Here is a 26004-nt window from a genome sequence, read left to right as displayed (position 1 = left end):
ACCTTAATGATTCTATGATTCTAACAGGTACCGCACCCTAGGTTATCAAAATAATGGTTAATGAAGTGGGGCTAGAAAAAAAGGAAAAGAAAGAGTGAACTTTTTAGAAGGAAATATTCAACATATAATACCCTTGAGTATGAGGTTTTCTTACTAGACAAATAAATTAATTTGGGATCCATCATTGTATCTACAATTTCTGTAGCACACAAAGGAAACACTAGCAATGCCAGACCAGGAGAAATTGGTATGCCAGAAGAAGAGCCACAAGAAAGGGGGAGAACATGAGCAAAATTAACACCAGCATCGAGGGAAAGGAATGCCCCTCACTGAGGCAAGAAAAACAGGAGGCAGATAAAATCCAAATTCAGGGCCAGATGGACGCCACACTAAAACTGATTTAACAGGATGGGAAAGGCCAATAGGTTTTTTGAGCAAAAGGAAAGTGGCAGGCTTAGGCAGCCTGGCTCACCCCATGGGTGGCTGTGGCATGTTTTGTAGGTTTTCTGGGACGACCCATCCATGGGTCCCGGGCAAAATGTCTTTAGCTCATTGGAGCTATTGTGGGTACCTGCACAGGAGCCTGCATGGCCAGCAGAGCAGGGAACATACTGGCAGTCTGGAAACTGGAAATAAGTTAAGTAAAAGGTACATTAATTTGAACAGAACCCTGCATGAAGCCTCTTTTTTCACTCAGAGACAAAAAAACCCTCCCCACTGTCCATGCTTTGGCTGCACCTTCAGAGAGAAGGTACTAGAGCACACATCTGCCCAGCCACCATCACCAGCAGCTTTAAGGATGTCCCAAATTGGGGATAAACTCAAATTAACAGAAGGGGTGAAATTACATTGGAATAATGAAACTGCCTTAATCCCTGTATCAACACTCGTTCCACATTCAGATAGCTTTAACTGCAATCATTTTAAGTGCATTAAGCTACATCAAACAAAGGCTATGTCACTTCCAAATGAGGAGGTCACCTTAATAAGGCAATATCATTTATTAGTTTCACAGTTTTTGTCAATCAGTTAAGTTTAAGACACCCAAATTCAAAACAACCTTTTCCACTCAGGAATTTAATGCAGCTCAGTGAATGCATTTTCAATCCAAACCTTTTGTTTTCCTGATTCATTTTCTTGAGGACAAGCCCTAGCTGCCATGATATTCTTCCCGGCTGTTGCAAAAGACAGGCTGAGGAAAACCCAAGAAGACTAAAATACTCTCTGGCCCTTAGCTATGTTGGTTTTCAGTTGCATTGCAAGGAGGATGGTGAAACTAGCCTGGACAATGACAATGCAAGTTATCACATCAAGTTTTTACCTCATTCACATCTACACATTACTTAAAGGACGGTATTTCCGTTTGCCGTGCTGCCAATTTAACCACATGGCACTTAAGTGCTGCGGCATCTCTACGCTAAAGAACATTATACACATTAGGATTTATAAATCCTCTGAATTGTAGAAGGTGACTCCAAAGAGGTTTAAAAAACATCTCTGGCAAAGTTTATTTAACTGGAACCTGACAGTGCTTTTAAAGCCCATGAAACTTTCCTCACATACTTCAAAGGATCAATTTCTGGCCCTTATAATCTGAAAAGAAAATATGCAGATCTTTTTGTTTTCCTAAACTTCCTTTTCTTTAGCATCTAGAAACACAACGTTTGAAACAAAACACTCGCAACATATTTTGCCATGTACAGTAGCTATGATACTATAGCCTATATACAGCGGCTCAGAGGGAGATGGAATCAACACTAACACATCTCGCCTGCTGATCCACAAAGCTGGTGCACTTGCAAAGGAGTTAGTTCCTTATAATCACAAGTGATCATTTTCTGCCTGGAAATTTGAGAACTGGGTAAAACTGACACAAAAGCTTACTTTAGTTCCTTCATGTAATAATTTTACAAATTTTCCAAATATATTTGTATCGATGACTTTCTAGATTAAGGTATCCAACTGAATAGCCCATGAAGAAAATATATTCATTTTAGTCCATTTTAATACTATGCTATTCCAAAATAGCCTCGGGCAGAGAGTGATGCTGAATGAGAGTGAGGTCAGTGGAGAATTGTTCCCTTCTCACTTTGCTAATCACATCACTCTCATTTTGTGACTGTGTTTCTGATGTGACAGCTTTGGGCCAAAACAACTCCAAGAAAGCTGTGCTCTGCTAACACATCCAGAAAGGTGCAAACCGGTAACGACCAGTGGGAAACTTATTTGATATCCAAGAAAACATCACACACAGCTAAACGGATCATGCTTTTCCCTCCTTGCAGTCGTCTCTATCTCCACGCTGGCCTGACCGCTGCCCAAACACACGCCGTTGTCAGTGCACCCGCTGCGGGCAACTTCAGTGACAGGTTGTAACTCTGTACACAGTGAGGGTTTGCGGAGGCTTCTGCAGGATTTGAAAATTCATATGATTGTCAGAGATGGATTTATCATCACAGTTATCAAGGCCTCTAAAAACACAGACAGTTAAGGGAGATAGGGAGGCAATAAAGCAGCCCAGCATAACTAGTGGTTTTCCAAGCCCAGATGTGTTTGAGTAAACACCAGCAGGAACAAACTTCTGATAAATTCACTAAGAAATTAGGAGAGTAATACTGTCAAAGGCAACGCCTGAGAACTATGAGAGCATTAAAGGCACGGCTGATATCGCACTGTGCTTTGATATCGTGTGCTCTAATTAGAATTGAGGGCAGAGATGACTTACCAAGAAACCACTCCCTTTCCAGATACGGGGCTACAAAAACAAGGAGGATTGTAAGAAATGTCAGCCTTAAGGTATTATGACAAAGGGTAATAACGATCATACAGTTCATTAATATACCGCTGTGCAAGGCAAGGATATCAGAGCACTTTGCAAATATCCATTAACTTTTCACCACATCCCTGGAGGAAATCAATAAGCCAGTATAACCAGGTATGAGAAGCAGAGGAAATGGAGGTACCAGAGAATCCCCAAATCCTGATCTCACTCTAAAACACAGCTGCACGCTCGTCCTGCAGTCTCAGACAGCGAGGACACCCTACAGGTGTGTCAAGGGACGCACGTGTGGCATACAGCCTTCACAGGAAAAAGATCGTACACGTGGTTTCATTGAGACCAGTAACAGATCACGTCCTTCTTAGCCACTTACTTCATCAACAAAGAGCTGTGCAAAGGTTTGGTATTCCTCACTGCTTGTATTGCTAAAGCCCGGAGAGTATTTCACATTTGTTATCCGTACTGTGCCACTAAGTTTCTGGACAGCTGCAAAGTAAGAAAAAAACAATTTAAGTACATGTTCCATGGACTGTAATCCATGGACAAGTGTGTGTCACTGGCATGCCTGGCCACACGGGGTATGCATCAACTCATAACAGCAGAAGGCCAGCCCTCTGAAATGTAGCCGGAACCCCAAATGCCTAAACATAGGCACCCAGCACCTTAGTCTGGCCTCTCTGGCCTCTGGATGCCTCTCAAGAAGGGCACAGACCTCCTGTAGGTCTTATATCTGCCAGCTCTGTCTTGGATGCCCTGGGGCATCTGAAATGTTGCTCTATGGCTATGCTCAGGCACCTGAATTGCTCTCCGAGACTCAACTAGCTGTCCCAGCTCCCTCGCAACGGGGCAACACCAGTCCCTTCAGGGGGCAAATCATTCCAGCACCAAGGTCCTCCCTCCAACCTCAGAGGAAGGCTAGACCACTGCCTGAGATTAGACATCTACATTTTAGGCAGCTATTGCAAGATGAGATGAATCCCAACAGGGTGTACGCCTCCTCCCTGAAGTTGTATCTGCTGAATCACATTAAGGCAGTCTCAAATGTTTTAGGTAATTTCTCACTATCAGTGGTTTTGGCATTGTCACTACAGACACTGAAGGTGATCACAAGCAGGAGCAAAAGGGCTTCTCAAGACATGATTCATACCCCAGCATTCTTTTAGTGGCTAGCCAGGCAAGCTGACTGCCATCACCCAATACCGTGACCATTGCCAGCCAATTTTCTTCTCAGTGCCTTCCAGCTGCTAACAGATCATCACTCCTAGCGTACCAAGATCTAACGTTTCAATGTTTTATATGAATATAGGATAGTCTTCACCAAAGACTTCAAGAACTCTATCATCTGGCTATGGATTCAGTTTAAAATTGTTTCTGAATCAAGTTACCAGTCTTTACCTTCTGGTGTACCAGCTTGCTTTCCTCCCAACACACATATGTCCTGATTTCAACAGTATATAAGACACCACGTTCCAGCTCTGAGACTGTCAAACTCCTATACTGAGTTTTAGTCTCCCATATTAGCTGCTTCTTCTGAAGCAACAAGAATTGAAAAGCAGGGCTCTGCATAAACTCTGTGGACCATGTTATACCAAAGTTGGTTCTAGTCACATTGGGGACAGTAATCCTTTGAGCTGGGACAGGTACTAGAAGAAAAGAAATAACCAAGTAAAGCTTTGCAGGTGAGAGGAGAAAGTCATGCCTGCTTAAAGCAAGCCACCACAGCAGGCTTTCTTTATCCCAGCACACTTCCGATCCCAAAGGAACCCTCACCACCACCAGTCAGATCAAAGGATTTGGGTTTGCTTTTTGCTATGGCTTGTCCTGTCATGTGAACATAGGTATTTAGGAGATAAACCACATCCAGTTACCTGATGGTGAGAAGGGAAAATGTTCTGAACAATTTTTGAACAAAAAAAAAAAAATCAGTATTTAAAAGACATGACAGACTATGAAGAGTTGGCTGAGGTTAACCCGCCAGGTCAAAGATGTTGCCACAAGGAGGAGCTATATATTAAACTTCACCAAACATGGATTTTTGCCCTCTGAATTTCCTGCCCTGGGCTAGTGATATACCACTATAGTGGCTCTTCCCCTTATTCCCCAGGCATAATCCCTTCACAAGCTTCTTTCCCAGCAAAAGCATTTGGCTGAATATTTGATTCATCAGGAAAAGAAAACAAGTTTTTATAAACAGAACTTGTTTGTGTAGAATTCTTCAATTTGTTTTCCAGCTGGGATAAAATGACCTTTGTTTTTTTGACAGTTAAAATTAGCTATTTTGATATTTTTTTAAAAATAAACATTTTTGGTTTTATTTAAAAAAAAAACACCACCACTTTTTTTTTTACTCTTCCCTACATTGAAAGGGGGCAGGGGCAACACAAAGCAAAGCAGTAAATGGAGCTTTTCAATTTAGGTCAACATGCTGTTCAGTCCAAAATTATTTGTTTCCTCCATTTGGCCACCGAGGTCCCAAATCAGTTATTTGCCCGGCTCCGTTCCCAGGTCTCACCAATGCCAGGCAGAGCGAAGGATACAACATGAAGAAGAGAGAAGACAAAAGCTGAGCAGGGGCATCGGCATGGCTGCCCAGAGCTTAGCAGGACTGGAGAAGTGGACACTGGTCATCAGGACTGGTGGTACAAGAGAGGCTGGAGAAGCAGCAGAGCTGGCCTTACCCGGCTGAAAAAGAGGTTTTCCAGGGAGAAAGGAATGAGGGAGAACCACAAGTGGGGCTGGATGAGTGGAAACCCCCAGGAACAGGAGATCATAGGGAAAGGGAAGAGAAAATAGCAGAGGGGAGTGCGGTTTGGGATCGGAGAGATGTGGAGGGCATGAGAGGCAGAATAAAGACAAGCAGAAACAAAACTGAAATAGGTATCACTTACTAACACACTAAAGAAAAAATACATTCAGTGATGGGCAGAGACAGCAGCATTCCTATCCCAAACAAAACCGTAATTTAAAGACCAAATCTGACTCTAACCTTGAAAATATGATTCAGCTCCAATCAACAGAAAAATCCCCTAATTAGCTGCAATACATCTGCCCAGACCCAAACAGATGAAGCCCTCCCCGCCAGCCTCGTTACTCTCAATTACAGCTCTTGAAAAAGTGGCTCAGGGTTTCCACGCAGCTCCTGTCCTGCAGGGATTTGCGGGGCTCTGCCTAATCCATCCTCCGCTGAGAGGAATAGGAAGGCAGGTCGTTTGCCTTCCCGGGTCTCTAAGGTAACTCTATAGGCGGCTGCTGCTGCAGTACCCCGCTGCCAGAGCATGCAGGAGAAACCAAGATGTGTGGCAAAAGGACAAGCAGCATATGTTTCCATGAGCCACGCTCAGTGCACCGTATGATTTGCTTCATCTGCTTTGAAATGAAGAAATGTAACATCGATAAAACTAACTGCCAAGTTACCAGAAAGAGAAATTATTTTGACATGCTGATTTAGAAAAAAGTGCCAATTCCTGCAAGAAAAGAATTTTGACATAGACAAACTAGTTTCAGATGCCTTCACCCCAGACCACTGATTCCAACTGTGCATCTTTCTGGACGCTGAGTGAGGCTTCGCTTCTCACCCAGCCGAATTACCACACGTGCCGGACGCATACTCACTGCGGTCCATGGCTGGGACTGGCGTTGGGCTGGGAGCTGGAGAGGCGCCTGGCAGAGCTGGTGACCCCAGGGCTCCAGCATATTTCGCGGACCAAGAGCTGTTCTCTTGTCCCATCTCTACATGTGCTCTGAGAGTGGCGTTGAGGGTGGGAACACCAGCATCCCCTGTGGCCGGCAGAGCTGTACCAGGACCACCTTGAGAGTTAGCTTGAGGCACACCAAAAGCTGTGTGACTTCCAGTGGTAGCAAAGGCCGTTTGATTTGGAAACACTAGCACTGGCGAACTGAGTTGCTTTTGCCTAGCTGCGCCCATGGGAGCATTTGTGAGAGCAGCCGCTCGCTGCGATGCACCGGGGGAAGCCTCTGCCACAGAGCTTTGCTGCGACGGACTTATGGCCGCCTGCTGCTCTGTGCTTACGGCCAGTTCCTTGCTGGCTGCCACCCCCGTGGCCGTGGGGCTGTTGTCCCTGCCGAAGCCCATCTGTCGTGCCAGGCCTTTTCTCCAAGGGGCTGGAGGAGCGCTGGTGGGAGAATGACCGTGCGGCATTTGCTTGTCACCCGGGGGCAGTGCAGCAGGGAGGTGTATGGTGGTGCTCATCTCGGAGCCTACAGCAGCCACCGTCTCGGTGGTGGCAGGGAAAGCAGGGGCTGCAGGGCTTCCTTCTTCAGGAGCAAACTCTGTGCTGTTTGTTACTTCAGGAGCTGTCGTTTCAGTGAGAGGGTCCACAATCTCACCTGCAACACAGCAAACGCAAATTGAAATGGGACCTCAAACTGGATGAGGAGGCACCAGGGTCTGACCTGAAAATGGGGCTGAGACCACTCAGCCATATGTAATAGCGTTACAGAAACAGGTCTTGGGTATTTCATTAACACATTGTAGCATATGTGATTTTCATGGTGTTGAATCTGGTTTGTGCCTACACAAAGAAGCAGATTTGATTCCTGGGTCTCCTCTTCTGGTTGGGAGGGCATGGGTCGTTACAGAGGGAGGAAATTAGCCATAGACATACCAAAAGAGGGAAAAGTATGTGTCATGTTTCTCTGCAGTCATCCATTTGCCTAATCAAGAAGGATCTCAGAGAAGACACATAATCTGAAGACACATATAAGGTTCACCTTCATGTTCAGAGACAGATCATATATATGCCTTCAGCCAGAGACTGCAAAGATGCATCTATATACATGTTGTGCGCTATATAAATAGTTGCAGTAAAAGCAGAGGTAGAAAAACACAATTGATTCCAACCTTTCACGGCTAGGAGAAACTACATGCCAGTCTTTTGCTCACCCTCACAGTTTCTTCCAGGTCGGGATGGATTGGTATCCATGGTTGTCTTGCATCTGCACAGGTACGAGCCCATCAAATTGATACACTCTGCAAACACAGAGCAGTCATTCTCGGTCTGAGAAGCACATTCATCCCAGTCTGTAAGACCAAAACCAGAACATTGGTCAGACAGCCTCCCTTCTGGCTGCATTAAGCTAGAAATAATCATAAAGTAGTCCTTTCTTCAGTTTCTGAATTTATGAATGTGGTCTTCCTTTTTCACCATTTACCTGACAGCCAAGCTCAGAGTGATATAGAACACTATGTGTGTTGTTATTCTCTCACATAAAAATCAACCTTTGTCCTTGTACTCTGAAAAATATTTTCTCCAGGTAAAGACCTTTTTAATAATTTTTTTAAAAGTAAGCATTTGTTTGAAGTGAAAAAAATACTATAGGTTTGTACTATAGCTACATCAAAAGCATACATTATATCAATTTCTGCGTACAGTACCTCCAGATACATCAAGTAATGAATAGATCTGTTACCACTAGCCACCAGTAGATAGAATATTAAATAGAGATTTAATCCAAACAATTTTCTGCTTCAAATAAAAGGTAAATGCAAGTAACTCCCACAAGAAGCACTCTTCAGTTCTTAACAGAAGAAGTGCTAAGGGCAAAAACTCTTTTTAGAAAAGATTTTTTCTCAAAGGTAGAACAGTAAAACTGTGACCCTCTTTCTGGTAGTCTCAGAAAAGAGATCCTGGTTCATCAATGCATGAATATGCTCTAAGGGTGTTCCTTATTTCTAATTTCTGCTTCTCTGAATCAGTTAGAGATGCTTCTTTTGTGGAGTTATAGATCTATTTTATTTCCCAGCCTCTTCACTTTTAAGGGATTTAGATCTGGAGTTTTATATTACCATTCGCACCCTGTTCCAACAAACACGCAAAAGCCAAGTTAATGCTTTGGACATGAATAATCTGTGAATTCCATGTGAGCCCTCCCTGTGTGCACTCCCTTGTACATACACCTTCACTGCCTCAGGGCCCTAAGTGAGGGAGAGCAGAAAACTAGACTGAAAACTGTGTCTTGGGACAAATAATTCTGATCACAGGCTAGAAAATTGTTTTGAACAATGCATTATCGTAAGTGCTTGTTCTGCAAACATGCAGAGATTAATCACTGTGATTATTTCTCTGAAACAAAGGAAAGTCCCATTCTAGAAACAGAAAGCGCAGAGCAGGTGCGTGCATGCACATACATGCATTCATCTTTGTGCTTGCAGATAGCCTTCCCCTTCTACTTCTTTCCAGTTAATATTTCAATTATTTTTCCTTTCTTCCTCATTAGATAATTGTTGTATCCATGATAGTTTCCATTAGACAATTTCATGTGCCTATGGCCAGCATCTGCCTCTTACATTACAGCCTAAGCCACTTAGAGGGAATACAAAAGTATGCAGGATTGACTAAAGCACCAGCAATGAAAGTGCTCTCATTAATGTCTTACTATGCTATGAGGTAATTGTGACTCTTGATGGCTTCAAACACCATCTGAGAGATGTTCCTGTGCTAATTGCTAAATAACGTACATTCACCGGCTCCGTTGTCTCTGAGGGTTTCCTTTCTCATCACTTAGCATGGCTTTTTAAGCAAATTCCTTCACCTCTGACGGCCACATTCAATCACGCATCAGGCGAAAACACTTATGTTCTCTTCTCAGTGCTCACTGGCACTAGTACATCACTCATGCACATACATGCACACACACACTGCACTTTTTTCCTCTATAACCATTGCGTCCCACGCAAGGTGTGCTCTGTGCTCTCTTTCTGCACTCTTGGAGTCTCTCTGGCCTTTCACATTTGGCAAGTACCTTCCCCACACACACCCCTCAACCAATAGTCCTACGCCAAGAATTATAAAAAAACGACCTTTGTGTTCGCTCTGATTACCCATTATACCTGTAAGAGGTAGGTGCAATGGGTAAAAATCTGTTAAATTCCTTGCCTAACAATGTTGCAGATGCTAAAGGCTTGCATGACTTCACAGAGAAACCCAAAGAAATCACTTTGGATTCAGGGAGTCCTGGAGCTGAAAATAGTTGGTGGCTGAGAGAGTTTTTGTGAGAGGCATCGTCTACCCTTGCTGTATTCTTACACTTCTCCAGGAGTTGGCTCCTGGCTGCTACTGAGGATGTAATATTGTGCTAGATGGATCTTGGACCTGACTCAGCACACGTCCCTTTCTCTTTCCTTCCCATGCCTCACACAACAGACAGACATTTTGGTGTCTCTATTAATCATGGCAGTAAACTCAATAATTTATGAGCCTGCAAAGAGAGGTGCAATTGCTCCACTCCCTTCATTTGTGCTATCCCTTCTGACTTCTCATCCTTGCTGTTTCAAAGTTGAATTCCCTGCTCTGCCACTGTCACTAAACCAAGCACGTAGCCTTTTGGTGGCCAGGCTCCACAGAGGATCCAGGTGGCATTGCTCCACTGGTGCAAGAGGAGCTCTGCGGGCTCACTGCCAAAGGGCACGTCCCAGGGCTCTCAGGGGTCAGGAAGCAATACAGCCCAGCATATAAATCTTTCCTTCATGTGCTGCACTCCTTCACCTTATTTTCCACATTTAACTTTAGGAAACTCATGTCAAACAAAAGCTTGTTTGGGCAGAGCTAAGAAATAGACCCCTTTTCTCTACCCCTAAGGAGGAGTTGGCTGTGCTCCTGGCTCAGGGCGGTGCTACTGGAAGCCAGCTGGCTTTCAGCAATTAAAGTAACAGTCCAGAGCTATTGCCTTCTTCCTCCCCACTCTTTTGGTCCCAGGATCAATAATGTTTGTATTTTGGCATACATCAGCATCTTGCAATTCAGTATCTGCTACCACTGTGATATTTGTAGGCTTCAGGTGCAATTTGCCTCTTCTGTTGTTTTCCTGTCCTGTTCCCCTTAACCTCCATATGCTCTGCAACTTCAAAGGGAGTTTTCCCTGATCATAGTAAATAAGCTTTTAAGGGCTCAGTGCACTGGGGGAGAAGAATAACCCATTCTGTTGGCTTTGGCAACTCCCTGAACTCTGGCTGGCTCTGCCAGCTGGGAAACCTGAAGCCAGAACTTAATCCTTTGAAGATAAAAATGGTGATTACTGAAGATCAAATAAAGGCCTAGTTTAACATAAATTCCATACATATTTCTTTAGTCCTATTCAGAGGACATTTGGGAATTTCTCTAGATGGATTTCTATAGTGAAGATGTTAGATTTCTTTTCTTAAACCCTGGCCCAAATACAGCTCCACAGCCTTGAAGCACAAAACCGTCTAGAGGGCATGTGTATGCTAAAGGCTACAAATATTCCACAGTAATCCTATCTGCAATTCAGTGCGAGAAAGATATGGCAAACTTCCAACTGCTCACAAGAAGGAGAGAGGAAAATTAATAGGGAAATCAAGGGCTCTACTCCTCCTTAAACACAGCAGAGGGAAGCGGCGCCTGCAGGTACCCGGGGACAGCCAATGCTCCTTCTTCTGACCCCTTCTGGGCTTATGGATAAAAGCCCACAGAGGAGTTTCATGTCATGGTTTTCCCTCCAACAAGCTCCACATACTTTGTCTCTCTATAAAGTATTTTTCATGAAGAATGCTGGTGATACTGTGTGTGATCAATACAAACCCTGTTTTGTTGTTTGGAAAAAAAAAATTTTAAAAATTACCTTCTACTACAGTGTTTTGCTGATCCACCAAAAGCACAGAGCCATTGTACAGGTAAGAAAGCACAAGGGCAAATGTGGAGGCATCGACTGGGAACTCGGGGTCCTGCACAGTGATTCTGAGCCTCACAATGATGCTTCCGGCCTGCAGGGATTCGGTCTGCACTTTCAGCTTCCCAGATTTGTATAAAGCAGAAATGTTGGTTGGAAATGAATTTTCAAGCTGAGCAAAGGGAGAGAAGCATCGACAATTAGGAACCCAACAGGAACAGCTCCTTTTAAAACTGAACTATGGTGGTACCATTTTAAAGATTTATATATGCACAACATAGAAAATGTTGTAAAAGTAAGAGTTTCAAAGTGTTTCAGAGATCTTACCTTTCAGAGATTATTGAGGCACAGAGAAGTGTGAGTCTCCTTGGTGCACCTAGGTACCCTTGAAAATGGTACCCATCTGACCATTGATCTTACAAAACAAATTTCATTTAGGCTCAAGGGAGCAGAATTCCTTCTGCCCCTGTTTGCGTGCATCACAGCTGAATTGGCCCTGCATGCATCAGACCCTCAATGTTAGCTCTGTATGTCACGTAAGCTTTTTGTCCCAAGCCTCCTATACATTCACCTCTGCACTCCCAGACACTGGAACTTGGTCATCTCCACTGTTGCTGGAGCAGACTCTGCCTTGATTTTGGCTGCTACCAGCTAGCAGTCCCCCAGGCAGTACCCAGGCAGAGTCTGACACTTAGCATCGGCCAGGGGCCGGTCCCAACAGGCAATCTGAATGGGATCGCCGTACTTCGGAAGACCCAGCTGCACGGATGCAGGCTGGTTTGTGCCAATTGGTGTCAGTGTCAGAGAATGGTTCAGGAAGTTTCATTTAGCAGTATGGGCATAGCTTTAGCTCCCAGGGATTATTTGAAACTCACCAGTGCAAATCCAGCCTGCAGCCGAGTATAAGGACAAAGAAATCTCAGGACGAGAGACAAGAAAAATGGGGGTGGATAAGTTCAAGAAAATGTGTTTGAGACAGCCCAGCTTCAAGGCAATATCACAATTATGGTTGACTACCAATTCGGTAAGTAGACACATCAGTTGAACAAATGGTGTTACTCTGAACATTAAAGATGACATACTGCTGTCAATATTTGAGCTGTGCAGGAGGTGGCAGTTTTGCCTTACACCTCTAGAAGGCATCTCCGTGCGTGAGCCTTTTGTTCCTGCATGCACCTCAAACCATGCCTTTGAGCACGCAATGCAGCACCATAAATCAACACAGCTTTGCTCCAAAGCAAAGCCAGAGTTTGCTTCAAAAATTCCGACAAACAAGTTGTTTAACTGGTCTAAGTTCAGATCAGGGTGGGGAGGCAAGAAAAAGAGAGGAGAGAGAAAGTGAGAGGGGGATGTTGTTCTCCCAAACACCCAAGGAGGCAGAAGCAACACAGATGGGCAGTGCTCCCTTTCCTTCCCAACCTCCTGATGCCAATTAAACCTACATTAGTCTCAGAGGAGATTCACTGACAAAAATCCTTCTGCACAACAAAAGCAAACAATTCGCAGCTATGGGAAATAAAACCATGTCAGGAGGTTCAACTTGCAATTTCTCATGAGCAAACGCCTCTTCTGTGCTGCCTTTGAAAGTATAGCTCCGTTATTGGTTTTTTTCCTCATATTTTTATTCACATATGTTTATGAGTCCTCCTTTGTTTTGGGAAAGTCTAATTTTAGATGGAGATTCCAATTCCTCTGTATGAGCCCTGTTCTCTACAGCAAACTGTAAGAGATTGCTGCGTCTGAAAAGTCCCCCCTGTTTGGGAAGCTGAGAGCTGGTAACAGACTTCACGGCTCAAGTTTTGTTCATGGCTGATTACACCTGAGCATGGACAGTGGCTCCATGTGCACATGCAATGAATGGGGCTGCAGAAGAAAGCCTGACCCCATCACTTTTCCTTAAGAAGAAAGAGCTTTGAGAGCAGTGAGACATTTATTGAGAAGACAGAGCTGAAACGAATGCCAGCAATGTCATTTCAATAATCCATTAAAAAGCTTCAAGTCAATTTAGTGTCAGTTTATTGCCAAACTAAAGATCCAAGGAAAGGAGTCCCTGTTGCATGCCTGCATTTTTAATTCTTTTACTCTTCTGTAGAGGAAAATTCTCATTGGCTCCATTGCTAATAAGGCCAAGGACTTGATCTGTTTGTTCAGTTGAATTTTGTTTCAATTATAAAGAAAGGTCACAGGAAACAGTATGATGATTTTCAAGGGATATTTCAGCCAGGCATAAAAACCTCTATTACATTAAATAAACTCTAAATTGAAAAAAAAATATATTACACACAGATATTTTAGCATTACCTCTGTAAGCAATAGTCTTGAAAATTCTTCATATGCTGAGCTGCTGGCATTATGGAAATCATCAGTGAAGTTGTAGTTGAGAATCCTCATAGTAACACCAAATATCTTGGCCTCTGTAGGACACAATTATTAAAACACACACTGACAAAGCAGAAGAGGAAAGGATTCAATCAGTGATGTACCCAGACCAAAATCTCAGTTGAAGGAGGGAGAAGGGGGGCAGAAGACAGAGAGTTTGGTATTAAACCAAGAAAATAAAGCCAATATTCCGCTACAAGCTTCCTATACATTGAGGACTTACATCAGGTCCATAAAGACATTTAGGTGCCTAATTACAACGGCATAAGAACTGGGTATACACATATCCTTGTGGACCTGACCCTACATGACTCCTGCATTTGAGTTACATCCAGGGTTGAATTGCCTGTGAGCTCAATTCTGGTCCACCAGTCACAATTATTATTTTTTTCCTGATCTTGGTAGCGTGGATGACTGAAAATAATAATAAAAACAGTGCATGCCACTTCTCTATCTGGTAAGCCCTGACAGATAACGTACAGAGCACGTGAGCCAAAACCAAGAGCCAAGGAATCTTATTAACCACTTTAACCTGTATAAACAATCTGAGGCTGTTACTCTTTGGACTGACCTTTGGAAAACTTTTCTTTTTCTCAAGGGCTCCAACTTCATCCTCTGACGTTCAGCCCCCTGTTTCCGTAACCACTAGACCTCCTACTTTCCCTCTACAAAGGGAGCAATTTCCTTCTGACCCAAACTGGAATCGTCTCTCATCTGATCAAAGGGAAGGCTCTTATGGATAAACATAAACAGCAGCATTCTCACTGTGGCCAGTATTAAATAGCACACTGCCTGCTTTCTGAAGAAAATGTGGAGGGATTTATTTCTTTATTTGCATGAAGGCTTAGGAAATAATTTAAGGATAAAGGAAAAGCAAAATTATGATTGATCAACACACCAGGGTCTCAGGGAGCTAGGATCACTAGCTAATTGAACAAAATTATGCAGGTATTCTGCAAGCTTTCTTGCACAGCCCTTGTTATTCCCTTTAATCCTGGTCACTCACAAATATTCAACCAAATCTGGCCTTCCTCTGGGCACTCTTGTTAGCTCAGCTGAGCCCTTGACAAACCAGTTGACTGGGTTTCTCACTGGCCACTGCCGTCAACCAGGACAAATGGGGCCTGATAGGAGATGGGTGGCAGCAGAATGCAGTGCCAGGCACAAAAAAAAAGAAAAAAAAGTATTCTAGCTTAGCCTGATATCGGTAATAGTCTAAGTCAGCTCCAGCACTGCATTATCAACTAAGGTCAGAGCTCTGCTGCCTGATAGTCTGGATTGCATAAATGCTGGGGTAGAGAGAAAAAGTGCTGAAGGAGGTGGAAAATGGAGTTCAGGGAGGACCAAATGGATCATTGCTGAACTGCAAGTGTGTGGAGAAAGAGAGAGAGAGAGAAAAAAAAAATTATGTGTATTTTAAAGTAGCTATTTACCTGTTTTAACATTTTGATGGGAGATGCTGGTTTTTCCACAGGTTTCATAGCTGATCTCCACTGAATACATCACACCTGCTTCTAGTCCAGACACTTCTATTTTCATTTCCTCTGTCTTCAAGTTTTGTATAATCTCTTTGCCCTTGAACACTTGGACTTGGAAAGTATGGTTCAGAGTAGAAGTGACATGCCAGGACATTTCAAAACTGTTGCTGGTAACGCTGGAGATTCGGTGGTTTCTAACTACAGAGGCATCTATCGCAGTCCCAGGAAGAGTCATCACAGAAAAATCAACATTTCATGTTTAAAGCATTGTGCTATTCTAAGTCCATTATAGACAAGGACTTTGACAATCAATAGGGGAAGCTCCTTTTTACATTACATCAGGACAGATTCTGCCCCTCTCAGAGCACCAGGTACCCTCATCCATGAACCATCCCATTAGGGTGATTAATTGGGTGCTTACTCTTTTTATTTCCTTTTACTATACCTATTCATGTTGAATCTCTAGTAACACTAATAATTAGCCAGTGAGCTACAGGTTCAAGCAACAGAAATAAGTTTGGAATAGTGAATCTGTGTACTCTACGTATGTTGACACCTGCTGTGCCTCTTGTCACTTTAATCATCAAAATGCACCTCTTCAGGCAAAGGCTGCCTTGATTTATGCCTGGAAAAAACCCACAGACCCCAGCTTTTACAGGCTGGGGGCAGTCTTGGACAGCATTTCACCTATTTATGCCACGCTAGTCCGGTGCAATCATTGTCATGTCAATGGGAAAAGACAGGAGCCTTCAGAGATGATTCCTCTCCTCAAAGGAGGAGGAGGTGTCTAAATTGGATTAAATGCCTTCCAGCAGAGCCTGTCTGCCTCGACTAACTAGAGAGAGCCCAGACTAGACACCTCTCCTGTAGACAGCTGGGGTCAGGTGAGATGAACATCATCCCCCACGCTAACCTAGAGACCATGGCATGCTGCTGCCACAACTTCAATTCTTTCATGCTAATGGTTAGCCTGAGAAAAAAGTTTGTTTTCTTAAATTGTTTCAATAGGACACAATTGTTTCCAGGCCTCTGAGCCAGGTGGCTGCCAAACACCCCCAAAGCCATACTGCCCCTGACCTAGGGGGACTTCAGTTTAATTCCTCTAGCTTCAGCTTGGAACAGAAGTTGCAGATGAAGATCAACAATAGCCAGCCTGTCTCTCTGAACTAGGCAAAGAACTGCTTAAAGCTATTTCCTCCCACAAGAAGAACAGGATGTTGTTATAAAAGCATTGTGATAACTCTCACCTGAAAGGGCTGAAGTCACCCATATAAAGACAAATCTACTGGGGTTTGTTCCCCCCATAGTCCCTTAGACAGCTATCATGTATAGCAGGGAGAGTATTCACAAAGGCTAACTCCACTGTAGAGTAGCTTTGACCAACCTCCCTGACTCATGTGCTCCACCAACATCTTCACAGACTCGAAAGCCAGAGGCCCTCATCCCGGTGGCTGTGGCCAGGAGGAGCTCCTGTGGTCAGTAGCAGATCCTCCCATATCTCATTCCAGGACAAGCCTGGGACATGTAGCTGGGTCCAGGGCGAGTGAGTGGTGCTGGCCTCCCACAGCCCTCACTGGCGTGCTTCTCGCACTGGTGGATTATCCAGCACGAGCCCTATGATGGGACCTGCACTTGAATGGTTCACCAGGCACAAGTGGCTCAGGAAGCCAGCGCGGCCACCTCCACTTCCAGGAGGCCAGTTCCCTTCAGTAGCCATGGGAATAACAGTGGGGCTTCTCCAGTGGTCACAGCACTACAGACCCCAATGAGAATGTCCCCTTGGGGGAGCCTCCCTCTTTCCGTTTCCATAAGTGGAGATTCACTCCAAAACTATTACCAGCTTCTGTGAACACCCTCCTGTAACTCAACCAGCCCCAGGACAAAGGGATCAAAGAGTGGGTCAATTAAAAGCAAGACAATATTCATTCAAATTCAAGGTTACTTACAGCACCCAGCATCTGTTGCCTGGCTAGTCATGGACAAGAGATTTGAATTACTTATAGACAGAGAGCTATTGCTAGTGTTAATGAGATCCAACGCTGAACTTGGAGTAGATGCTGCCATGCCTAGGGGAAAAATAGTAGTATCGAAGAGTTAAAGCATTCCTAACAAAAAAAAATCCAAAATAATACCATTCATGTTTTCCGCAGCTGAAAAGCAGCAATAGAAGTAATATAAATAGAAATGAAAATAAACGTATTATCATCTCACAAAAGCATAAAGTAATACATTATCTTAATTTTTGAGATTAAAGGATTGTAAAATTGTTTTCTAACTAAAGCATTGAATCTGCAAGCACTTATTTATCTCATTATCTTTAAGCCTATTAGCAGGCCCATTGATGTCTGTGGGCTGTCAGTACACGCCTCTATATTTTGCTGAACTGGTACTGCAAAGCATTATTTCACCCATTGCCAAACTCCGTCTGCCTCCAGCAGAGGACCCTGTATAATCCAGGGTGGGATTATACAACCACGGAGTCGCGGCTGCAGTCACGCCATCAAAATGGGAAGGAGAGCTCATGCACAAGTAGCGTCACTAACCGTACTTCCCCAGGAGGCCGGGGAGGTGTACTGACACTGAGTGACCTGCTCTGAGAAGCAGTCAGGGTCTGAAGCTAGAGGGTTTGGCAGGTGTGTGAGGAAGCTGAGGGTGAGATGGGAGAAACTGCCAGGTACTGCGAAAGAGACGGACTGCATTTCAATCAGAAATAGCTAACGGCTGGCTTATGTGGCATCTTCTCCCAACAGGAGGAGAAGGGGCACTGTGTGCTCCAGAAATCTTTGCCTTGCAGGCGGCTCCTGCGATAGACCACAAAGTCCTGCAGAAGCGTTCTCAGTATTTCCCAAGGTGAGACCTACGTTTCTTACCTTCCTTCCTCGGGCTCAGCTGGTGAGGGTTGACATCGGCATGTTCATGCAGAGGGTCGCAGCTGTAATAACCCTCCAGATTTACACAGGTGTTTTTCTCAGGACAAGCGTTGAATTCGACATGGGAACATTCATTGACATCTACGAAGAAGAACGCACCTTGCATAGATACTGATATCAACGTCAAGATTGATCTGCAATGTGTGTAGACCAGGTTCTGGATATGATAAATTCAGTGTAAATCTGCAGTAACTCTGCTGAAGCAATTCTGGGTGTATATGGGTGCGATGAAATCAGAATGCTGCCCTTCCCCGAAACTAGCCCCCATTCAGTTATAACCCTATCACTTTTTACTCCAGTTCACTGGAATAAGAGGACAGTTAGTGGCAGCTCTTGCTTACAGTTGCAGGGTGTCATTCAAACCTAAGAGTTGTCAGCGGCAGGGAGGAGATCTACCCAGTGATTTCACTGAAAGTTGGACTTAGTTTTTTTGAAAAAACAAAGAATAAGACACACAGTAAACACAGAATAAGAAGTGATGACAATGGTGCTTATGGATGCATTTCAGGAGTGAAAATGTTCAGATAACTCACAGTAATAAGTAGATTAAAACAATTTAAACCAAATATATTTAAATATTTACCTAACATTTAAAAAGTAGGTAGTAATATGCTATAGTAATTAACAGACTATAAATACTCCTTGTTTCATGCAAGCTATTGGAAGTAATACATGTCCATAAAAACAGACTATATCTGCTTCCCAAGAATACTTTAAACACTTTTTTAAGAGCCTGTTTAATACAACTAATGATTGTGCTACAAATTTTGAACACCTTTGATTTTTCATGTGAAGATGGTCTATGCTATGCTACTAGGAGAAAATAAATTTGAGGAAGCAGGAGTATTCCCCTCCAAACTATTCACTCCAAAGTAATTATTAACTAACTACAACCCTCTCCCTCCTATAATGGATTGGTTAGGGCCATATTTGCAAAGTTTACAAGATTCACTACGTTATTTTTGAAAGCAAATTGATAGTCATACAGATGAAATCCCAAGTGAAGATGGATGAAGCCCCCTGAAAAAGCTTCCCCCCATGACAGGATATATATTATAATAATTAACCTTGCACTTCCGTGTCAATCACTTCATACACACGCTTCACAATGTCCTTCAAGGAAGAAGAAACCTCCGCTAGCGGAGCTGGCTGATGCAGTCCAATGAGAACCTGGGAGGCCACTGTCCCAGCGTATACTTCTGCACGGTTACTCTGGATATGGTGCACAGAGGCATCCAAGGGCTGTAATGCACCAGTAATCTGGAAGACAGCAGAACAAACACTTTGGTATCTCACTTCTTTATCAGCACAACTGTATGCCAGAGGCATAACCTGTGCAATGATTATCATCATAATTTGAGTGTAGAAAGCACCAATTCACAAACATAGGAAAGTGGCAACATTTAGGTCTGTATTTATGCAAGTGAGCTCTTCTTATTATCACATTTCACAACAGAGTTACAGGACAGTAATGCCAAGCTAAGAGAGATGTGGAGCTTCATGTCAGATCTCAAATGCTAAGGCAGGAGGATGCAACCCAGGAAGATAAGGAAAAAGTCTCTTTGGCTTGTAATGCTTAGACATCAAAATCTCAATAGACAGAATATACTTTAGACATGCTATTACAATTCATCTGTAATAAAGCTGTCCAACACTTCTTACTTTAAGGAACTAAAAAGACTGCTGGCAAAAGGAATAGAAAGAAAAAGAAGAAAAGCAATAGACTGAGCAAGAAGGCTGGGACTAAGAGCCACAGAGAGACCCCAGGACTGACCAAGTCATCACAACTGCGACACAGGATTCAGAGAAGGGACATGGTGGTGGGCTGAGCACTAGGAATCAGTGGAGCAGGCAGGGCCTAAAAGACATTCCTCTGAGTAGGAGCTCATTGCAAAGCTTCAATTTATATTTCCTATTTTTTGAGTGTTTGACTTTGCCATAGCTTGCTTTAGACAAGATATGAAAGTCTTGGTAAATCATTGCCCTCTATTCCTTACTATAGAGCAACAGGACCAGGGTTTCTCACTTTTTTAGGATGTGAGAAGGGTGAATTCAGGTAGGAGGAAAAAGTAAATTCATGCAACATCATTATGCTACTGCTACCTTCTATTCTTCTGCCCATCAGTGCTAATTGATGATGGGAGAAGGGTTTCCTTCGCTACTAGCCCACTCCCAGCTGGAAACTGCGGAGGAGTAGAAATAAAAATGGAGGGAAATAGGGAACTGCCCTCTTGGGTACATTTCAAAGGCCACATCCATGGTTTTCTCCATGGCATGGTGATATGTACTAGGGAAATGCTTCAAGTTTGTGGCCTGGAGGATCTTCGTCCTAGTTCATCAATCTGTTTCCTAAATACCACTTCGAGGACAGAGCAAGCCCTGCTCTCTGAGCGTGGCTTTAGTTTGCAGCCTCGTTCTTCCTGCAGATCCTCCTTTCAGGAAGCGTTGGGCTGTGCTAGGGCTGTGTTTTTCTTGGTTGCCTCGGACTCTTCCCACCTGCCGTGTCAGGGATAGGGAAAGGCGCATCGTGCTGCTGTCACGCGGCCGTGCATGCACTGTTGCCAACGCTGCTGCTAATACATGCACAAGGCAAAACCTCAGTCCTACAGCAAAAGCAACACCCTGCTGTCTCCCCCAGCACTGTGGCAAGAATGACAACGAAATGCCCTTGACCCAGACACAGTCCCCTTCCATAATCCTGGGGTTTCACAGTGAAACTTCTGGCGCTGCTGAGTCCACCTGCCATGTAGTTCCCAGTGCCATAGATCAGGTTTGTCTCTTGAAAGGTGTAACTCAAAACTCCTTATCAGAAAACATCACGCTTTGCAAGTCTCGAAATCCAGACCCTGTTGGTCATAGACCCAAAACTGAACTGAGCTGGAGCTGAAGCAAGCAATTCTTAAGCAGGAAAAAAACCTATATTTCAGAATGTCTTTAAATTGCCCTCAGAAGAGGCCTGAAAAATTTACTAAAGAAGCTGATAAGTCAATGTTACTTGAGCTCCTTGAGAATGAGGCTGACATTCATCAATTAGGGATAAATTAGGGCCCAAAAAAATTATCTGGCAAAAGAAAGAGGGAGCGACTGGCTGGCCAGGTTATGCCCAGCACAGAGGACTGCGAGATCCCTCCCGGGCTGGAGCAAATGCTGGTTACTGAGTAACAGAAGCGTGGACACAACGAGCAACGCACTGGGAGCGTTCGTGTTTGTACGTACCATGGAGTGCAAAAGGCGTGAATGATTCAGAAGGTGGGAATCCACTCTGATTAATTCATTAAAATCCATTTTCACAAGCACTGTCACATTGTACCAGAATGTTCTTCCTGAAGCGTACAAAATAAAAGAGGCAAGTCATCTCAGGTCTGATGCTATAGAAAGCGACAGAGCTATAGGAAGGCTCTGAGAAACTGAAACAAGCTTTAACTTGGCAAATACGAAGGGCCCACGTACAGCCGTCAGCTATGGCCTCGTTCGCCATATGCCGCAGGCAGCGGCGCCGGTGAAGGAGAAAAACCTGAGCAAAGTCCACTGGACCCGCAGCACCCGCGGATCAGCACTGACGGGTGTGTGCTTGTTTTGGCCATACTAGCTACTATGGAAAAAATTAACTCTATCCCAGCCAAAAGCAGCACAGAGTGCAAGTACTGAAAATGAATATCCTGGAATTGATCCAAGGCAGATTCCTGTATTTGTTTTATGAAGAGCTATGGTAACAGTTTTCCTGCCCACTCCCACCCTCAGAAGGAAAAATAAAGCGTATTTCTATTAGAAGCAGTCTTGAGTTTATCACTAACATACCCTCTGGCATTGGATCCACACAGCCTGCTCCTTTGGATGAGTTGCAGCATTTTTTAAGCCCTGGACATTCAGTATCGAACGTGCAAGAATAATCAGATGTTTCCATATTCTCCATTGGACAAATACCAGGTCTTGAGGCAAATACACTGGATCTATTGAGTGCTAAGTAATAAAAACATTTCTGAGAACAAAAATATAGAAAATCGTTTCCATAAAATTGTGCTATTTAATTTACAGCAAACACCTCCTCCTCATTTTACAAGTCTGTTCTGAAGTTTTCATGGGGAGAAAATAGCAGCCTAAAATACCATTATTTCATTTCAAGAGTGTAAATGTTCTCAGATTTTTCTCTCATTCATGACATTTCTGTTACAGAAATTCTGAATTTATAATTTTCAATTAATAATTATGCATAGATAGATAGTTTCTGAATGTGGAGACATTGAAGCACTGCAAAACAGGAAATGTGCCTGATGTCAGCTATGACTGATCCAAATAATATAAAATGATCAAAGGAAACAGGTAATGTCTAAGCTAGAAATCGGGAGTTTTCATTTAACCTTTTGTTGTGACAAAGTTAACCTTTAGTTATAGTAATTGAAGATGTTATGTGAGAGTGGAGACAAAATGCTGTTCTTGGGTAGTTCAGTGGGTTACAGAGAGGGGCAGGAGATCAGAACTGAGCCCGCAGTCTGCAGCCTGGCAGCACCCGCTCCATTATCTAGTTGAAGATTGCAGGGGGGTTGGACTAGATGGCCTTTAAAGGTCCTTTTCCAACCCAAACTATTCTATGAACTATTCTACGATTCTATATCAGCCAGCCAGCCATTCCAGGAAGTTGGTAGCCCACGCTGGACAGCCCTGCAGAGAGGGCAACTAAGGCAGAAGGTTACTGCATCCCAAACCAAGGGCTGGCTCAATGCCAGCACATACTCTTCTCTGGAGGAAAAGAAAAAATATTTCTAAGTTCTACGAACATTGCTTTCACCCACGCTCTCAAACACAGCTCTAGTCTTTCCAATCAACCTAAAAGATTCCTCTTTTCTATTCATTTCGTGCCTAAAGTTTTTTGATCCTACAAACTCTTGATCCATTACCGACCAATTAAAGTCATCCACTGGACATAGAATCATACTTGCATAAAGAAATAGCCTGTTAAGACCAGTGGTTTTAAGACTATAGTCTGTGTCTTTTTGGTGGCCCAAAGTATGCTTGTCAAGGGTCTCTGAAAGGTAATTAAGAAAAGTAAGCATAGCTTAATGATGGGGGTCCATACCTCCATTGAAAAACCTGCCAAAACCCACAAGCTGGAGAACAGTGCACTGAGTTGAGACCTCTCAGCACATGCAGGTTAGTTGCAGGTGTAATTTCAAAGATTTGCATGCACAATACATGGGACAGCACTTTCCCACACTCTTTTATATTGTATTTGATACACTGTGCGTGTACGCTTTGTGTGCACACGGTCAATGAGAACAAGCTTTAACAGGGCTGTGAGCATCTTTCAAACAGAGTTGGCATTAGACCCACAAGAGCTCTGGGCAGCAAATTAGGAAACTCTATCCCCAACCCCAAGGAACGGCTGACTGCCCTACAGGGAGCAGGATTTGCCCTGCTACCTAATGCAGCCTAGTGTGGGCCCCTTCACGCCTGCAAACCAAGGGCCCTTGCCCTCCTTAGTCTTCCCCAGGACCAACTCTGCCTCTGAAGTCCATTTTGCGTCATAGGCCTAGGTTTGCAGTGGGAGGATGAGAAAAAAATAATCAACCCTGCACAATCTTACTCAAGTTGCTTCTGGGTCCAGCAAGCCCCAGTAGTCTTACTCTGCTTCCCAGCATGGACTAGGAACCTCTACTTCTGGCTCTGGGGCTGGCACTATGGGCCATTCCCCCAAACTGGTCCTACTGCTAGAAAGCCTCTTCCCAATTTCTAGTCTAAAGCCACAATAATGTGTGATACAACCTCAGTTGCCCTGAGATGAGTCCCCCACACATTCCCAGTCTCACGAGATTGCTCCGCCCCAGCCTCCCGGGCAGAGAGCCTAAGCAGCTTCTCGCACCGGGAGCTTGCACAGACACAAACACCAAGGGATTTCCCTGTATTAGTACGTCAGCAGTGCTCCTCACTATTCAAACCAGGTGGATCTTGGTAAGCTTGACACAAGCATCTAAAAGTCTCCAGCTCTGAGATTCAGGTGCAGTTCAAGCAGGCTTGAGGTTCGAAGCAGCTTTTCCACCTGGGTTTTTTTTTGGCATGTTTAGCTGCGGTGTAAAAGATTTAATGAGTCACATGCAATCTCAGAAAAGACTGAATCCTGGCCAAGTGCCACATTAACCATTTATCTAAAATCAAAAGGTCATCACTTTCGCATCAGCGGAAACAGAGATGGATTCACATCACATTTCTGCCTAATTGTGCAGATGCACTTTGAAAATTCGATTTACGCTCTCCACTTCTATCATCTTGGGGACAGTCACCCACCAAGCAACACTGCCAGCACTGGGGAGCAAGCCAGCCAAATCCTCTGTCAGTCAGATAAAGTATAGGCTTTTCTGCTCCGTTATTTGCATAAACATACAGAAGCAGAAATGCAGCACCCAGTGCTTAGCAACGAAAGCTCAGTTACCAGCCTGCCCGCATGAGAGCTGCCAGGTCTGCTGCAGCCGCAGGATGGGGGGGATCTCCCGGGAGGCAGATGCTGAGGGACACCATTAGCTCAGCCATAAACTCCTTCCTCTCTCTCCTTCCACCTGGAGGGGCTGGGTTCCACCCAGAGGGTGCAGCAGAGCCAGGGACCAAAACCCTGCATTCGTCTCAGGCATCAGAAGGTGGAGACAAATCTATGGTATTATAGAAAGAGCTCCTGGCAAAGCCTGTTACAAAGGCAGACTGACAGTTTTCATTACGTGACCCTGTTTTGGGGGTCTTTGAGCATTGCTAGACTTTACCTGCTCATATGAATGCTTTCTATCTCAATTGCCTCTCTGGGGGTTAATCGGGATGGAGGGCATGTGCTGACAAATATTTAATACCTTTCCCTGAAAAGACATTCACTAGAACATATTCAGGAGCCATGGGCTGAAATTCGGCAAGGACGCAGCTGTTGGACAATGGAAGAACGTGGCTTTTGAAGCACAAAATCAGTCTGTGCATGCTCAGAATAAACTTAATGAGATTTAGCCACTGCCACCTCCAACAGGTTCATCCCCCCAGCAGCACCGCAACGTGGCCATGCTCTGCCCCGTCGGCACTCGCACTGGCAATCGGTGGAGAGCTGGCAGGGGCCTCTGGTGAGCCCGCAGCTCGGATGCGATTCTGGGTACCCCTGCTTCCCCTGGGGCATGCTGGCGGCAGATGGGGTACACCTGTCTCAAAGGGGGAAAAGGATCTTTGCGCAGGACTTAGCAGGGCTCGTTGAAAGAGCTTTAAACTAGATTTGAAGGGGGAAAGGGATAAAACCAGGCTCACTAGAGATAAGCCTGGGGCTGGCACGCCAATGTTCGAGGGACAGTGTGCTAGCGAGGTCCTTCAGTCTGCCATCTCAATGGAGGTAGGGGATGGAGATCCATGCGGCAGCAAAGACGCAAGGATTATGGATGAGTTAGAAACCACGGAAGCGCCTGAGAACAGTCGCATAGGAATTAGGGCTTCTACCCCCAAAAAGGTGGCAGGATCAATAGCCCAACTGAAGTGCATCTACACCAATGAATGCAACATGGGCAACAAACAGGAGGAGCTGGCAGCCATTGTGCAGCTGGAAAACTATGATATAGTTGCCATCATGGAAACATGCTGGGATGACTCGCACAACTGGAGCACTGCAATGGGCAGCTATAAACTCCTCAGAAGGGATAGGCAAGGAAGGAGAGGCGATGGGGTAGCCCTGTATGTCGGGGAGTGTTTTGATTGTCTGGAGCTTAATGATGGTGATGATAGGGTTGAGTGCTTATGGGTAAGAAACAGGAGGAAGGCCAACAAGGCAGATATGGTGGGA

At 44.3% G+C, this 26004-nt stretch overlaps 1 protein-coding gene across 1 annotated transcript; it reads right to left on the bottom strand.

The window, feature by feature from the left end:
• Window positions 1-3152: 3152 nt before the first annotated feature.
• LOC104077172 (uromodulin-like 1) lies at window positions 3153-22172 on the bottom strand (the record flags this gene model as incomplete). Its single annotated transcript, XM_009578308.1, has 11 exons — window positions 3153-3265; window positions 6392-7126; window positions 7683-7820; window positions 11378-11597; window positions 13727-13839; window positions 15238-15492; window positions 17229-17348; window positions 18153-18293; window positions 19280-19472; window positions 21429-21535; window positions 22011-22172. Coding segments are annotated over 11 exons (2297 nt in total), but the record flags the coding sequence as incomplete, so codon positions are not given.
• Between the last annotated feature and the right edge of the window lie 3832 nt (window positions 22173-26004).

This window comes from Fulmarus glacialis, unplaced genomic scaffold, assembly GCF_000690835.1.
Source record: "Fulmarus glacialis isolate BGI_N327 unplaced genomic scaffold, ASM69083v1 scaffold11680, whole genome shotgun sequence".
Lineage (NCBI taxonomy): Eukaryota > Metazoa > Chordata > Aves > Procellariiformes > Procellariidae > Fulmarus > Fulmarus glacialis.
This window is presented reverse-complemented; position numbering and strand designations above follow the sequence as displayed.